This window comes from Phasianus colchicus, chromosome 3 (assembly GCF_987193195.1).
Source record: "Phasianus colchicus chromosome 3, bPhaCol1.hap1.1, whole genome shotgun sequence".
NCBI classification, from domain to species: Eukaryota; Metazoa; Chordata; class Aves; order Galliformes; family Phasianidae; genus Phasianus; species Phasianus colchicus.
This window is the reverse complement of record NC_143438.1, coordinates 23,305,632-23,322,604: the sequence shown is the minus strand read 5'-3', so window position 1 is coordinate 23,322,604 and position 16,973 is coordinate 23,305,632. Positions and strand designations below refer to the sequence as shown.

The 16,973-nt window shown below is 37.2% G+C and overlaps 1 protein-coding gene across 3 annotated transcripts in view; it reads left to right on the top strand.

Moving 5' to 3' along the window:
* TRIO (trio Rho guanine nucleotide exchange factor) overlaps positions 1-16,973 on the top strand; it is a 229,164-nt gene that overhangs the window by 118,909 nt on the left and 93,282 nt on the right. For all 3 annotated transcript variants that reach the window (XM_031589221.2, XM_090137087.1, XM_090137088.1), the window contains 7 exons: positions 1,449-1,644; positions 2,248-2,414; positions 6,016-6,135; positions 7,365-7,556; positions 8,623-8,772; positions 10,188-10,302; positions 14,870-14,985. In XM_031589221.2, coding sequence (XP_031445081.2) covers positions 1,449-1,644; positions 2,248-2,414; positions 6,016-6,135; positions 7,365-7,556; positions 8,623-8,772; positions 10,188-10,302; positions 14,870-14,985 — 1,056 coding nt within the window. The remainder of the gene's footprint in view (positions 1-1,448; positions 1,645-2,247; positions 2,415-6,015; positions 6,136-7,364; positions 7,557-8,622; positions 8,773-10,187; positions 10,303-14,869; positions 14,986-16,973) is intronic.

Here is a 16,973-nt window from a genome sequence, read left to right as displayed (position 1 = left end):
TGTGCTTGGGTAGAGCAGGCTGACTGGGGTTAGAGTTTGTAAGTAACTATCCTAATTGTTGGGTGCATTTTTTTGTAGTGCCATTTAAGTGGAATGGAAACAAGCCATCAAGAAAGATTGTAGCTGGCTGCAGAAACTTTGTAGAGTTTATTTGACTTTGTTTTCTTTTAAATTCTGGATTTTTCTACAAGGTTTATTTTTCCAGGGTTTCTGCTGAAGTTACTGAGACATTTAAACTACACAACTGTCATGAACTGCTTGGAAAGTGTAGTGACAGACTCCTGCTTACAACAGATATTTATGCAGATAGCAATTTGTCCACTAATGCCAATTTGGCACCAGACTTTTTTTTTTTTTTTTTTTTCTGTGTCTTGCTATAGGAGTGGGTATTTCCCTTCCCCATCAATTAACACTGCTCATGTTGATTTGTCCTACTCCTGAAACTGTAGAATTCAAGAACTAAGATGGTCTTTCTTGCTGATATCTACAGTTTTGCTTTCCCACTGATCTGCAGTAACTTGTGGCAAAATTCTGTTGAAGACTTTGGAAAAATATATTTGATCAAAGGCTTAATGGTAACTAGACAGGCTTGTTTGAGGTATGTAATGGGTGCATCAAACCTGTGCCATAAGAACTCATTCCACCCATTCTAATCAACAGAAATTGTTAAGCGTTATCTGCTATACCTAAAAACTGTTCTGTATCTCAATTAAAAAGAGTATTCTATGTTTTCAGCCAGGTTTTGGTAAACACACTTGTGTGGATGAGCAAGGAAGGCTTTCCTGTTGTGATACATATGTAAAGAAGATTCACAACAACAATAAGAAAAAACAACAAACCTTAATCCTCTTTTGTGGACTCTTTTATGGTGGAGAGTAAATTCCAGAATTAGTGTAGCTGAATGATTTATCCTTGCAAATTTGACTGTGATATATTACTTTTCGTTCTTGCTCCATTCACTAAGTATCCTGCCTTTTGTGTCAGGCAGTGCTTCTCAATTGTTTGTTAGAAGTTGATGGTGCTCACAGAGTCTAAGCTGGCACTTGATGTATGAATTATTGCTTGGTTTAGTCTGAAGAACAGAAAGGATATTTTAAGTCAACAGTTTCATTTAGAAGTGGAGATAACATTTTAAATCTGTTTCACAAGTGATGTGTTGATGAGCAGATACTTCAAACAGTGCTGGGATACCCACGGTGTTGGGGACTTTGAGAAGGCACAGATTGGTTGAAGGAGAGCTGTTGTGTTTATCAAATACATTCTTTTGGATTGTTTGCCAAAACTGAAAACCTGTATGGAAACGAGCCATGTCTGAACTGTATCAAATCCGATCAGTGAATTGAATCAACAAGTGACGCGTTCCCAACTGCCATCTTAAATGCAACATTGGAAATAAACATGCGTTACATAATGGACTAGTGAATATTGTCTTCCTCCTTTTCTCTCAGATAATTTCAGACCTCGAGTCTTGGAATGATGAGCTCTCACAACAGATGAATGACTTTGACACTGAAGATCTTACAATCGCAGAACAAAGGCTCCAGCATCATGCAGACAAAGCTCTGACCATGAATAATTTGACCTTTGATGTCATCCACCAAGGACAGGATTTGCTGCAGTATGTCAACGAAGTGCAGGCATCTGGTAAGATGGCTCCTTCATAAGGTTTTATAAGAACTACCTAGTTGACTTTCCATGGAATGTCTAATAGTGGTAGATGTGCTGGTTAAATGTAAACTGAACAGATGCAGATATTGTTTTTTTTCTTTGTACTCAAATCATTTGATAGCACTGGTGAATTTATGTTGTCATTATGCTGTGCAGTTGTTAAGTAGGAGTTGGCAACACCTGAAAATCTTTACTTTTCTAAAAAACAGAGTCCATGCAGGAAGTCGTTAAAATTAGAATAAATTAAAAGGAGTTAATTTTATAGTTAAGCAGAGCAATTTCACCAAGTTACAATTTTCAGCAAATCTTCCTTTCTGATTTGTTACAGTCCTTCAACTGATATTTTTTACCTGTATTCAGTTACCTAGGCTAAATCTCAGGCTTCTTAAAATAAATTTAAAAAGTAGTAATAATAATTTGGTGTTTTCAAAACTGTGCAAAAAAAACCTATGCTTGTTTAAGCAAATGCTCAAAGTTACGGTTTGAGAGGAAACTGGAAAAGTAGGTTTACAACAGTGAAAATGGCCTTGTATGTCTTGGAAAGCCTTAACTCTATTATAAACGATTGTCTGCTTACAGGTGTTGAGCTGCTTTGTGACAGGGACGTAGACATGGCAACTCGTGTTCAGGATCTGCTGGAGTTTCTCCATGAGAAGCAGCAGGAGCTGGATGTAGCGGCTGAGCAGCACCGCAAGCACTTGGAGCAGTGCGTGCAGCTGCGCCATCTGCAGGCGGAGGTCAAGCAGGTACGAAGTCATTGTGCCCTGAGCTGGGGGAGCAAAGGTGTTTTCAAACCTCTTGGAAGTGTAGTCCCATAAGTAGAAATGAAAAATAACAAATATAAAATCTTGCATTTGGAGAAAGGAAGGAACGACCTTGATTTGAGAACCTAGAGAAATTTCATCCAGTGTTAATGTTGAAGTGATTTTTTTCAATTTGCATTAATAATCCCTATTTGTATGTGGATATAAGTCATGTATTTGAAGCTAATTTCAGCTTATTATTATGTAGATGGGATACTATCTTTTTATCAAAGACAAAGGTTTATTATGACAAGGTTTTCATTTGATTTTTCTTTTGATTTTGGTTTGGTTTGGGTTTTTTTGTTGCCAAAACTGATACTACTGCTATTGTATTATCACACTTTACATAAATATAGCTTTGTAGTCATGTCAGATTATTGGATTGGAATATTATAGGAATTTTTGTACAGAGTTCATCCCTCAAATTATTGTAGTAAAACCAGAAAACTGTCTTTCTGGCTTCGTTTTTTGGTTGCATACTTGCAAGCAGTCTTTTCAGTACTCAGTAGAGGAACTTTAAGTGTAGTTATGTTACAGTTCAGATTGATTTCTGTGGCAAGTTAATTCTTGTCTAATATGCATAGGTTTACTGTGAGCACAAAAAAAGCAGATAAAAACATGATGTGATACTTCTCCCTCAACTACAGTACCAGTTCTGCTTTGTGGCATCGAATTTTTTGCGCATCAAGCCTCAAGACTAGAAGGAAGAAAAATATGGCCAGAAGACAAACAAATTTAAAGAAATCCTACAAAGGATTTTCTTGTCAACCTGATATGTGATAAGTGCAGAAATGGTAAAAACAGACAAAAAATTACAGTGTAGAAAAACCTTAAAAGACAGGAGGAGGAAAGGATGCTCACCAAAGTAATGAAGGACAGCTGTATGTAGAAGAAGCAATGTGGAAAGGAAAATGTGATCACTTTATACAGGATAGGGACATAAAATAAAACAGAGAAATAGTTGAGAGCATCTTACTCAGCCTGAGCATCACTTGCATTTACCAGCCAAACGTTTGATCGCCTGAGATACATAGCTACTGGATTATTTATTACTGCAAATACTCCCATATACTCACTTTGTAGAATGAATGCTTCGAGTGCCTTAACATGCAGCATCTACATGGCTCAGATTCTTTGTTATGATTATAGTGTATGTTCTTGGATACACCTGTGTGTTTATACGTTTAGAGCAGTATAGTCCAAGCTTGAATCCTCAGGAATACTTTAGGATGCCTTGTATTCACGCATTCAGACGTTATATACTGGTGCATACACAGTCCACAGTGTTTGAGTCTCCAAGAATACTGTTCAGGATGAGTATGCTGGCACTCCATATAGTGCCATATGGATATGGAAACTTCAGTTGGACTGCATGCTGAAACAGTTGTGTAATCGTGTTCAGTTAGAATAAAAATCACTTTAAGAAACTAAACTTAAATCAAGCATTTACTAATATAGTCACTCTTTCAAGTGTTCCAAATTCTGGGTTTCATTTCCACAATTTTGCTGTTGTTCTATTGATGCTTTCCTAACCTGCTGAAAAGTAGGAGAGGAAAAGATGCGTGGACTGTGTGGTCCACTCCAACAGTGAGGTGATGGGAGTATGCCAATAAACAGTAGAAGATAGCAGCCTTGGGAAAGAAAACAGGCTCGCTGCTTACTGGAGCTTATGTTAGCCCTTTAAGTCAAAGCAGAGGGGAAGAGGAAGGGAAAGGAGAAAGTACTGGCAATAACTTTCTTCATGCAAATCCCACCTGCATTTCCATCCTAATCTGCAGCAAGCAGGAGTGTTAATCAGTGTGTTTGAAATAGCAGGTTCTGTGCTAGCTATCTGCTGTGTGTGATAGTATGCCAAGTCAAGAAGATCTTTGAATTAGTGCTGTTTAAACATTCTACTTTTTTGTAAATTCTCTAGAGAAGGCTAAATGTATTTTAACACAAAAGCTGTGCGTTTTATCATACTATACCTGGAAGAATTAATTTTTAATATAGAAATTTAGCTTAGAAATGCTTTTATAAGAAAAAGTAGAAATTAAGAAGTGATTTTAAAAATCTGCCCTTTACGTTCTTCCAGACAAGTCTGTTCCCCTGAGATTAGTTTCTGACTACAGCCTGTTGGACCTATATAGTTCCTAGGAATTTTCCCCTTTCCTTGCTCCTAATGCCTGCCTTGGCTTGTTTCCTTGAGTGCTAGCAACTCCTCGGTGTCTTAACTAGACTCCCAGTATTCTTCATGGCCTTCTTTGCCTGCCCTGTGCTGTGATCTGGAAGCCTTTCCTTGCAGAAGGCCAGAAGCTTATGTTTGTAGATAGAAAATCTGGTGTTGGAGCAGAGATTGTGCTTTTGCTTTTGAAGATAAAGGCAAATGAAACTGGAAAAGATACTTGAATTTATTAGAGGACATCAAATTGCAGCATAAGATGGTCTTGATGCACTTGATGCAGAATTGTTCTGCACAGTGGATATGCATTTTATTAGAGACAAATACAGAGCATGGTGTACTGGCAGGAATAATCAGCTGAACAAACATAGCACAGGGCAACAATTTTGCAGAAGTGTTCACAGACAACAGTGAATAACCTGAATTATGCCCAGCTTTACTCAGTAATTGAAAGTTTTTGACTGGAGTGATGGTTATCAGCTGGAGAGACCTCATAAAAGATTAGTGAGAAAAGTTAGGAAGCTAAGCTCATACGGGAGTGGTTGAAGACTCTGGGCTCAATGAGGAGTGGTGTGTGGAGAAAAGAGTAGGATAACTTTCTTGAGAGAAAGGAGACGGAGTGAAAAAAAAATGATGCTGAAGGCGATAAAATGTAATTGTATTATTGTTTTTTTGTGGACAGGATAAACCAGGTGAGCTAAAATTTAAGCAGGAGAGGTTTGAAAGTTAGACATTAGGAAGAAGATTTGTGATAAAAACGTCTGGTGAAAGTGTGAGATGCCTGTTACTGAAATTCCAAATAATGAAAAGGCACAGAGGGGCCTTAAGGTTACACATCCCTGCTGCCAACAAGGAATGCACTAGATGGTTTTCTGAGGTTTCTCTCCACAATGGAATTCTTCTGTATTTAATAGATGAGTCAGGAAGGCATATGCTGAAAAGCAAATGTCTTTAAGCAGTAAGAAAACACACAACAGCCACATTTTTCTCAATAGTATTCGGAATTATTTTCTTTCTTTTCACTAAGCTGCATGCCCTCGATTTTTGTTACTGACACTGGCTCTTCAGCATGTATTGTTTGTAATTCAATCCGGTTTTCCAGAGGCCATGCAGAAAACACAACCTTGCTTCGGTAAAAACTGAAATCACAAATGTGTTATAGTTGACTGAAAGACACAAGTTGTCAGCTAAGTGAAACAGGCGTTTTATTATGAATGTCATCGTGTTGCATTGAATGTATAACTGATTGTGAGAATATAATTAATAAATGATTTAGTCAACAATTTCAGAACCATGTTTGTCCATAAATGTTTTTGTCAGTGATGCTTTTCTTGCTAACTGGCAGCAGAAGTGCGTATTTCAAGATCTTTTCCTTTGTTACAGGTCTTGGGCTGGATCCGCAATGGGGAATCAATGTTAAACGCTGGCCTTATCACTGCTAGCTCTTTGCAAGAGGCAGAACAGTTACAGAGGGAACACGAGCAGTTTCAACATGCAATAGAGGTAAAAGCACTGTTTTGGTGACCATCACCAAGAATTCCTATGTTGCATATCATTGCACTAAGGAGATGTAAGGGATGTTTCCCCTTTTTATTGCAATAATATAATGCTAATTATTAATGTTGAGAATAAACGAAGTTGCACATCAGTGTTATGTATTCTGATTTTAAAAAATCAAAATGTGTGTGTATTCTGATATGGTCTTTTAATGTTTCCATTTTTGTTCAGATTTTACTGAAAATTGTATGGCCATGTGTCCTTCCTCCTGCCTTGATTTCAAACCAAATATGTTGGACTGGTCATCTGAACAAAAATTATGCAGAGCTCTTAAGATTCATTGGAACATGGTTTTAGTAATTTATATGTGCTGTTGAAGGACTTGTGGTGACACTGATTGGATATAATGTTCTTTTTAAAGAAGTTTAGCTGAAAATGTAATGTTCTGGTTGTTTGTAAAACTATTCTTGTAGTCTTGTAGTAATTGTTTCATTTTCTGCAATTTTTATGAAGTTCTGTGTTTCACCCTCTGTTTTTTACAGTTTGAGCTACGTGTACCCTCATTTTGAGAGCTTTGGTAACTTTTAAGTATAAAAATCATGTGACCTTTAGGTTTTTGCCAATTTAAGGGTAGGTGATGAGAAAGGCTAAATTATGTGGTTTTTGGGTCGCTCTGGATTCAGATATAATCATACTTAGTATAGTTTAATGCTGAAGAATTTAGGCAAGTATATGTTTACACAGAGAACTAAAATAAAAACTTTGCTCATAATGAAGCCTTACATGCTTGCACCTTTGTTTGTTTAATACTAATGCACAGTAGACTGCCTTAAAGCTCTGAGAATAGAAATAGCAATCAAGTCAAAATAAGATAAATCGTTTCCGTCTTTTTTTTCCTCATCCTCATATTGAAGGAAAAGAAAATCAACTTGGAATTCATGATTATAAAGAAATTTACTGTGACATAAATATGAGGTGTGTGACTAAATACTATGCAGTAGTTTTCATTATAGGCTGCTAATCACTGTTGATTTGCTGATTAATCTCCATAGGATTTATTTTCTTTCTGTTGGCATAGTGAAGCTGTACAATGACTAATATTAAACAGTTCTGTTTAGTTTATGAGTGTATGTGTATAGAAGTGTCACTGACAGAGTGGAAATGTGAGCCTTTGCAGTCTTCATGAAAATGAACTCAACTGCCCTACTGAACTCCTGAATTCCACCTCTTTTCAGAAAACACATCAAAGTGCCCTTCAGGTTCAGCAGAAAGCAGAGGCAATGCTGCAGGCTAATCACTATGACATGGATATGATCAGGGAGTGTGCAGAGAAGGTTGCTTCCCATTGGCAACAGCTGATGCTCAAGATGGAAGACCGTCTCAAGCTTGTGAATGCCTCTGTTGCCTTCTATAAAACTTCTGAACAGGTACAGAAATGCTATTTGATCTGTCAGCTTTGGTTAATTCTTCACTGTGGCATAAAGCAGCACTATCTAGAAGACTTGTTAACTAGATTTGGTTATATTCACTTTTATTTACTTATTTATCACAAAAAATGCAAAAAAGCAAATTATTTTCCCAGCTGCCTTAGAAACACGGACCATGTGTTTCTAAATAAACAGTACACAAGTTGTGCTAACTATTAATGGACTACAGTGTATTTGGTCAGGGTATGTTCGCTTGAGTTAGCAAAATTTGAAGAAGGTACATAACCAGGTGCAAAGTGCAGTGGTTATTAGTGAAGATTCAAATCTCTGTCAACCTCACCTATCTCTCTCCCCTTTAACATTCTTCAGGTTCTTAATTAAAAAAAGGCTTGTAAAACATTTCTAGAATCACAGAATGGCCAGGGTTGGAAGGGGCCTCAAGGATCATGAATCTCCAACCCCCTTGCCACATGCAGGGCCTCCACATTCAATACTAGACCAGGCTGCCCAGGGCCCCATCCAGTCTGGTCTTGAACACCTCCAGGTGTACAGGAATTTGTACAGGAAGAATACCTCTAGGAATACACCATACGGGTGTTTAATTGAGTTTCTATTTGTATCAAGATATTTTGCTTAAACCATAAGCAAGTTGCACAGAGGTTTAAAGGAAGTACTTCAGATGATTATTGCAGTCTTTTGTATGAAAGTTAGAGAAGAATCAATTTAATTTGATTAGTCAGCAGATCAGTTAGTGAGGAGGTTGGTAGGGCTGCTTCCTCTGTAATCGTGTCTGATGCTCATCCTGAACTGCACAGTTACAGAGATAGGGGAAGATGAGCTTCATTAGAAAGAGCCTCTTCAGCAAATGCACTTAAGAAGGCCAATGCTTGTAAAAGTAAAGCCTAAGTTTGTTGCCTCCCTTTAAGTCCCAGTCAAAACATGTTTGAATCTAAGTAATGTGTATAGCGTAGATTGGTTTTCAGATTCTTTTTTCTTGTATTGGGAATGAATTAGAAATTTTTGTTGTGCTGAATTATGTGCGAGTTGAACTCCTTCTGCCTGATAGGTGTGCAGTGTATTGGAAAGCCTGGAGCAAGAGTATAAGCGGGAAGAAGACTGGTGTGGGGGAGCAGACAAGCTGGGTCCCAACTCTGAAACAGATCATGTTACCCCCATGATAAGCAAACACTTGGAACAGAAGGAGGCATTCCTAAAGGTTTGTTTTTTTCATTTTTCATTGTCTTCTGTGTCTTAAAAAACTCACAATTGTGGTGCTGAAATGTGTGTGGTAAGCAACAGTGCAGTGCCCAGTTAAAAGCTAGGTATGTGTCCGGAGCTGCAAAGATGTCAGAAGTGGCATGATAACTGTTTCTGATAGTGATTAGGAGAACATAGCCAAGTTCATAAAATTGTAGCCAGTTTTATAAAAGTATTTCCTGCTGAACTTCATTAGATGTCAGGTCTCCCACTGTGACTGAAGTGGAATTGGGAATCGCTGCTTTGAGCAACTGTTATTCCAAAAAAAAAAAAAAAAAGCTTAAAAACTTTAAGTATTTATTCTTATTTATACGTTAGAAAAGAAGTCACAGTTATATAATGTTACAGCTGCCTCTGCAACTCTTAGATGTACTTGGGCTACTAGTACAGAAGGAGAGAATTGTTAGACAGGCATCTGGGAATAGTTGGCTTTTCTAATAGCCTACAGATAAGTGAAAGGTTTTCAGTCTATCTAACATCCTAGTGAAGGGGCTACTAATCATGGTGAGTAAAAGACTAATGGATGCTTGCAAAGCAGCATAACTAAGCCTATAACCAGTCTTTTTCCCAGTGTCATCTTGAAAGATTTCACAGTATATAACTTAGTTTTATCGAAAGTCTTTTTGTTCCAATGAATGGATGATAACATTAAAAAATACACTAACTTAGCCTCCGAGTATGCTGCCAAATATATCTTTTAGCTGCTGGCATGTGATTTTTCCAGTATTGTGTTAAAATAATTTAAGAAGTGACTTAATATCTTCATTACTGGATGACTAGGCAATCTTTATCTAACCTTTTAAAACTGTGTTTCATGTTCTGCTTTTTAGAAATAAGACAGTCAGGCCACATGTAGTACTTGGTGTATATTAAAATGAAGAAGGCAGCTGAGCTGAGTGAGGACTGAAAGTTCTCAAGGCCTTTAAAGGGCATGTCTTCATAACTGAGCACTTTTGGTTTCACTTCAGCAGAGCTATTGTTTATTGTCTAAAACATTGGTGGAAGTTAAGCATATCCAGGTAATGTCAGAAGCACGTGCACTCTGTTTATGCAATAAATCATTTCAAGTGGCAGATACACAAAACAAACTTCTCTGTGACATCTGAGTCATGCTGAAAGCTCTAGAGGTAATTGCTTTTAGGTTCTTCAGATAAAAATTGTTTATTTTGTTTGTAAGTAAGGATTAACTGCTGTTTGTTGGGGAAATGGTTTTACTGGTTAGCTTGACTTACTTGTAGGAGAACTTAATAAGCAGCACTTTTTAAAAGTGTAGAGAGTGAGATATGCACAAAAAGGGAGAGAGGAAGGTCCTTCATATCTTTCTGGTTTTCTACATGTGCATCTTCAAAGAAAGTAATACTGCTGACTCTCTAGGCTTGCACGCTGGCCCGGAGGAATGCTGATGTCTTCCTGAAATACCTGCACAGGAATAGCGTAAACATGCCGGGGATGGTGACGCACATCAAAGCACCTGAACAGCAAGTCAAAAGTAAGGGGTTTCTTTTTTTTCCTCTCCAAGGAGTCTGATCACTGTGGTGTGTTTGATGGGAGAGGACTGATGCCTGCACAAGTAGAAATGGTTCTGTCAGGCTTTGCATGAAGTAACTAAAATTGTTCTCACACTTGCAAGGAGTTGCCAGTCATCAAATTGTCTTATACTCACATTAATTTGCTCTGAATTTATCCCTTCTTACATGTAATCTTCTTGCAATTTGTCCTATTAGCATCATGTTCAAATTTCTTGTGCAGGCAAGTAGTAGCAGTGGTGATGAAGGAAAGAACCATTACGTGGAGCCTGGCTTTTGTTAGGGGTAATTCAGTGTAGTGTAACATTGAGGTGTAACTTGTGTTGTGGGGAAAGGAGTTGAGAAATCTTCAAGGATGAAAATGGCGAAAGTGCAGAAATTAATAGGGTATGCATAAATGATGGATGAGGTAGGGAGAACAGAGATTGGAGAGGGATACTCAGAAATAAATGCTACATTTTAATCACTTATTTGCTAGTCATGTTCTGCTTGATGCATTTTGAAACAATGGCTGAATGCTCAGGCCATATCATAGACTCAGAAACAGAGAAATCTAGTTGTCTAATTGCTGTTTGCAGCTACCCAAAGGGGAGTTGTGCAGAAGATGGAGCCAAACTCAGAAGAAACAGTTGCAGAAAGGAAATATTGGAATGTCTGTAAGGAAAAAATGTTACAACAATAGTGAGAAAGCACTGAGTAGAACAGGTAGTCTGGAGAGGTAGTGGAATCTTTGTCTTTGCAAATTTTTAATTGCTTTGAAGATGAGATTGGAGTAGGTGATTTCCAGATGTCACTTCCATGCTAAATTGTTTTGTTATACTACTAGAAATTCTACGTAGTCACTTCTTCTTTTTCCTAAAACAGGAAAACAGTTTGTGTTAAGCTTATCCATGTATCTAATGGTGCTCAAATTGAAAATCCCCCACTGTTGCATTTTTCCTTTTAGAGAGATAATAGTATATTGGATAATTCTAAGGAAATAATCGGATTATGAGAGTTGAAGCTTTCACCATGTGCAGATAAGGCAAAGGATTACCCCATCCCCAAGATACCACCATTTAGAGAACTCTGTAAGACAAAACCTCTACAGAGATGCAGACTATATTAAAAAACAGAAAATTGTTGCAGACGTGTCACTTAGTTCTTCTGGTAGTAATAAACAAAACTGAAGCAAAAAGGAAGCAGTAAGTTGTAGCTACAGTGTTTTTTGAGAGTAAGAAAAAAATCTTAGGATTTGTAGACAAACTTCTATAGGATTCAGTTCCAAAAGCGGTTTGTGCAGAAATAGTCATTCTGTTAGAGATAAATGTGTTCAAATGAGAAAAAGGTAGGAAAGTCTTTGCTAACGTCCTTAAAAATATATTTCAGAATGACAGTGTTTTGTATGTTCTGTACACATTTACAATCCTAGATGAATGATATGTGTTTAAAATGTCTGCAATGAACTTTTAGAAAAATAGAAAAGCAAAAAAAAGTCCCCAAGTAAGAAAAAAATAAGTTATGTGTTCTTCCACTCTTTTTTACCCCCAAAAAACCATGTAATAAAATTCTGAGAACTAAAACTTCTAGGAGTTGAGTTAAAACTTCTTTGTTTTGGATCTTAATGGTATAGTGGTAGCTGATCAAGTGATTTGAAAGTTCACTCTGCTGTTCCTGTTCAGCCAGGTAAGTAAGTAAACAAAAAAGTCTTTTTTAATCTATTTTCTAAACAGATGGAGTTAAAAAGAATTAAACATTTGTTTCATCTTGGAAAAATATATCGCACATCTGTTCTGCAGGATCATTGCATGCTCTTGTACTCAGATGTATTCTTGAAATAGCGTATAGACTGTGGTCAGTACATTCAGGCGTTAGAAAGAACAGTTAATAAAGTGGAGTAACCTTTGAATTTCTGCAAAACTGCTGAGCAGAAAAAGAAAAAGGTTACAAAACATCACATATCTTTTTCAGTGGCACACTTGATCTTTATTCCCAGATGCAGACTAAGATATCTTAGAAAAGAAATCTTTTAATCTAAACAAAGTTTATCTAAACGCATTCTTCATAGGAAACTAATCACAATGGATACTGAACTCTGAAAGTTGTCATTCTGTCCCTTCATACCAGTGTAAATAATTTTCTTGACATGTAGTTATAGCTATTCAGATTCTGTATCAGACACCCTGCCAAAGCCAATTTTTAGGAAGCAGTTATAGCCTGAAACTTTGTTATGGCAGGTGAATTCTGTGACAATTGCTGGAAGCTCAGGAACGGATCATCTTCATCTTTACTGCTGCTGCTAATTTTATATGCTTCTTTCTTACCTCTGCTTCATAGGCTGCAGCTGAACATTCATGGTTGATGAGGGAATTTTTGTCTAGAGATGATCATATTTTTTAGATAGAGAGTGCAGGATGTGTAGAGACAGGCTCTGAGAGATTTCAGCTGGTAAGAACCTGAAGAATAAGCTGAAAACTTAGGAACTAATTTAGTTTTGTAACAAATGTTGGAATTGTAGAAAATAACAACAGTACTTCAGAAGCCTTGAAATAGAGCTGCTCATCTAAATCTGATATTAAACGTCTATGTTCTGTAACTTCCTATGAGTATTTTATAGAATATTTTTTCTGTTCCTTGTCAGTCCAAGAAATTAATGGTAGTAACACTAGTGGGACTCAGCCAAATGTCTCTCACTGGCTTGCCATCTGTATCATGTCCTGACAGAGCAAATGCTGTTCCAATTAGTTAAATTCACCTTTCTTGCTGAGTGTCAGAACTACTTCACTTGCGTCATTATCAAGATGTTTCTTTTTGTATGGCGTCGAGTTGGGGATATTATGTTATATAATGACAGTCCCCCAGAAATCTGGCATATATTTTGTGCAAGCATTTCAGATGTGGCCTAAGGCAGAAGTGAAACAGAGAAAACAGGTGAGGCAGTGTTGCTCATTGCAGATCAGCGCATGATTTGGCAAAGGGACAGATCAGTTGAGGCATGTTTGAGGGTTGCCTGCCCAGCAAGAAGAAGACATTGGCTGCAGGTACCAGATTCCAACCAGAGGCAAACTCTGGGTGATCTCGGTGCTCTGTGTCAAATGGGACCATGGTATTTCCAAGAGGGGAGGTATTGGCAGCAGTGCAGTCAGGTTTCATAATCTTTGGGGAGGCAGTGGGAGGTAATTGTAACTGGTCCCAGGTTACCCATAGGCTCCCTTTCCCCTTAGGCTCCCTTTCTCTGAGCTTAACTGTCAAACAGTTGGTCTCTGATTTGTTTGCAAGTAAGGTATGGTGGACTAGAACCTTGGGGCAGAGAGATACAGAGATTGTGTGATACCTGGCACATGAGACTCTTCATTCAGTTCTGGAAAATATTCAATTGTGGATGTCAGTAGAAAAACAAGTAAAGCATTGTGAAGAATGAGCCTATTTCTTTTCTTTTTTTCCTTTTTCTTTTTTTTCTTTTTTGTCTCTCTTTTTTTTTCCTTTCTTTTCTTTTTTCCGTTTTTTGTTTTGTTTTTGTTTTTGTTTTTTTAAGTCTTTTCTGTTTCTTTCAAATGTTAGAGACTTTCCCTTGGGTTTTTTGTACTTCTGACAGAATCACCTGGCAGAGATCTTACGTTTACCCATTCCCTGTATTCCAGCTTGCTATCTGAGTTTGCAGTAGCTACCAAATCCACTAGGGCTGCTGTTCTGAAAGAAGCAGTGAGTAAAGTGAGCTTCACAAGAAACTGCTTTGTTTGAAATGAAAAACAATAATCATGAAAGAAGCAGAATGCAGATAAAATCTTAAGCATATTGTAAGCAAAAACCCTTTGCCATCAAAGACCTTGTAAGTCAGATACAGGGAATTGCAGGATAACAGTAATTAATTCCTCAAAGCTGCATGGTTTCTGACACACAGGAATGGAATAGCAAAGAGTGGATACAATTATTTGATTACATGGAGATTCTACCAAGGCCCAATGAATGCTAATATTTGAGCAAGTCAGCATACTCAATTACACTGTTATTGAGGTTTTTTTGTTTTTCTTTTCAAGAGGAATTACAAATCTAGTGATTTTATGTATTTTTATTGTGATGTGATTATGTCGTGTTTGTTGTTGTAGTGCCTTATGGTTACATATTTACCCGTATGTATTAAATACTTCGTAAGAAACTGGTATGTTAAGAAAAATTGTTTCTTTTCTATGGTTAATTTGGAACCTCAGGCAGGTTGTCACTACTTGTTTATGCTTGCTCTGAGAAAATCCTTCAAGAACTATCTTTATCATAATACATTTTGAAGTCCTGTATAAGTAGCAGTCTCTGCATGAAAAGCATCTGAAAGAAGAAAAGGCATTATTAAGGTTTTAATTACATCTCTAGTTTCTTTAACCAACATTTCTGTAAGTGTGTTGACAAAGGAAAGCATCATGACAAAGAGCAAAACAGAGTATCAGAAACAGTGCATTACACATTGTACAGCGTAAACTACTTTCTACCACTGATTTTGATATGTTATTTCAAAGCTGGTTGTCACAACCTCTGGTGAAACTGTTTTTATTCCTTCAGATATCCTGAATGAACTCTTCCAGCGGGAGAACCGTGTGCTACATTATTGGACCATGCGTAAAAGACGTCTTGATCAATGCCAACAGTACGTGGTGTTTGAAAGAAGTGCCAAACAGGTGAGAGCTTTATTTAAAAATTCTCTTCAGTATAATCAAGGTTTGACATTGACTGGCTTGTTCCACTGTTAGAAACTTGTTGCTGACTTCAGAACTTCAAATATCTGAAAGATCAATAATTAAGTTAAAAAGTAAGAGGAATTATTGTCTTTCAATACAGAATATCTAATTGCTTCTCCCGGCTATGTCTCCTGTTGGCTAGTCTCATTTCTGCAAGTTTGTGTTTGAAAAGTTGTTACACTTGTTAATTTTCACACACACACTTAATGGGACCAGAGTCATAATGGCAACATTTTTCTCACATGCTGCACTGGGAGAGGATCTCATTAAACTGATTGGCAGTTCAAGAAAGCAGAGAAGTTGGATAATTCAATGAACAATATAACTGAATGGCTGAGAAAGGTTTTGCAGTTTCTGTCTACTTGTTTTCATGGTTTCTTAGGTTGTAGTTCATTCTTACGTTGTTGGTTTTTTTGTTGTTTTTTTTTTTGTTTGTTTGTTTTTTTAAAGTTTAGCAGTCTGGAAATAGCCATTAAGTAATTAAATAACTACAGCTGAAATAATCTCCTTTACTAATCATAATACTAACCCTAAAATTAAGCATGGGGTTCCAAGATGGAATTAGTAACTGGAATGATCTACAGATACTTTTTTGTTTTGTTTTGTTTTGTTTTAAACTGGATGCAAGACAAAGAAGAAAGCTCCTGTTTTCAGAAAACAACATCACATCCATAGTGAAACATGGTTAGATGTACTTTACAGCCCTCAAAAATCTAATCTTTTATTTCTTTCTGACAACCAGTAGACAGAGACTTAATGACTGGGGGTCTGTTTTGATCTCTTGAAATATTTCTGAAATCTGTCTTTTGTGATTCCATGAAGAAAATAGTGCAAGTTAAATCCCAGAATAGAGTTAAATATGAATATATCTTTAAAACAAAAGCAACAGCATCCCCCCTCTGGCCCCCTTCACCACTTTCTAATAACCTTAACTTCAGCTTCTGCCAAGCATGTGACCTACTTGCTTTTGTACAGAGGTCGCCGACTAATGGTCAAACACTAGAGATAAAGATCTGTCAGCATTTTCATTGTATATCCCATTATACAACTCCCTCCCATTTAGTCACTGACAACTTTATTGGGAGACTACACTGATTAACCAGAAAATGAAATTACTGTTATCTTCATATAAATTTTTGTTGGGAATTAGGAAGAACCCATTCTTTGTACTTTCAGAACGCTATGCCATGCTGTAGAAAAAGATAACATAGTAGTTTGCAAGAACAGTGATAGAATGACAAACCATTCCAGAATTAAGGACTCACCTAGGCTCTAAGTTTCACTAGTTTCTGTATGGTGATGTGTGTTTCCAGCATACAGTTCTGATCTTTGAATGAAGTGAGCTGGTCTAAACTGTAGGAATCAACATCGAGTTAAATTTCGGTCATGTTGTGACTCTGTAGAGCTGCCAAGAAGTAGTGAAAGGGTGACATTTGCTGAAGGCAAGTTTTGTTTGTCACTTATACCAGCACTGTGTAATAAAGCCATGAAAAAAAAAGAGGGGGGGGGGGGATTAAAAAAGTTGAAAACAAGAAGTATCAAAATAATTGTTATTTATGATATCAACAATACTCATGCTCCTTGTCCATATCATTCTTCACTGTCAAAGTTTGATATAAGAATGACAGGAAACGTCATACAGACGACCACTTGATGTGCCTCTCTTCTTTACTCTAGTCCAAGAGTTCTTGGTTTGTTTCCATCAGGGGCACATGACTGTCTCATCAGGCTTGCATCCACACTAGTATGCAACTAAGTAAATGGCATTGTTGTATGCCTTTACAGTCTTTAAAATTCAGACATTCACATTCAGTATTCTAACCAAACTGCGTTGAACTCTTTGAACATTTAATACTGGCCTTGTCAGAACCAAGAAGCTATTAAGTTCATGTGCCTCTGCACGCTGCTCTAGCTGGCTGTATTAAGAG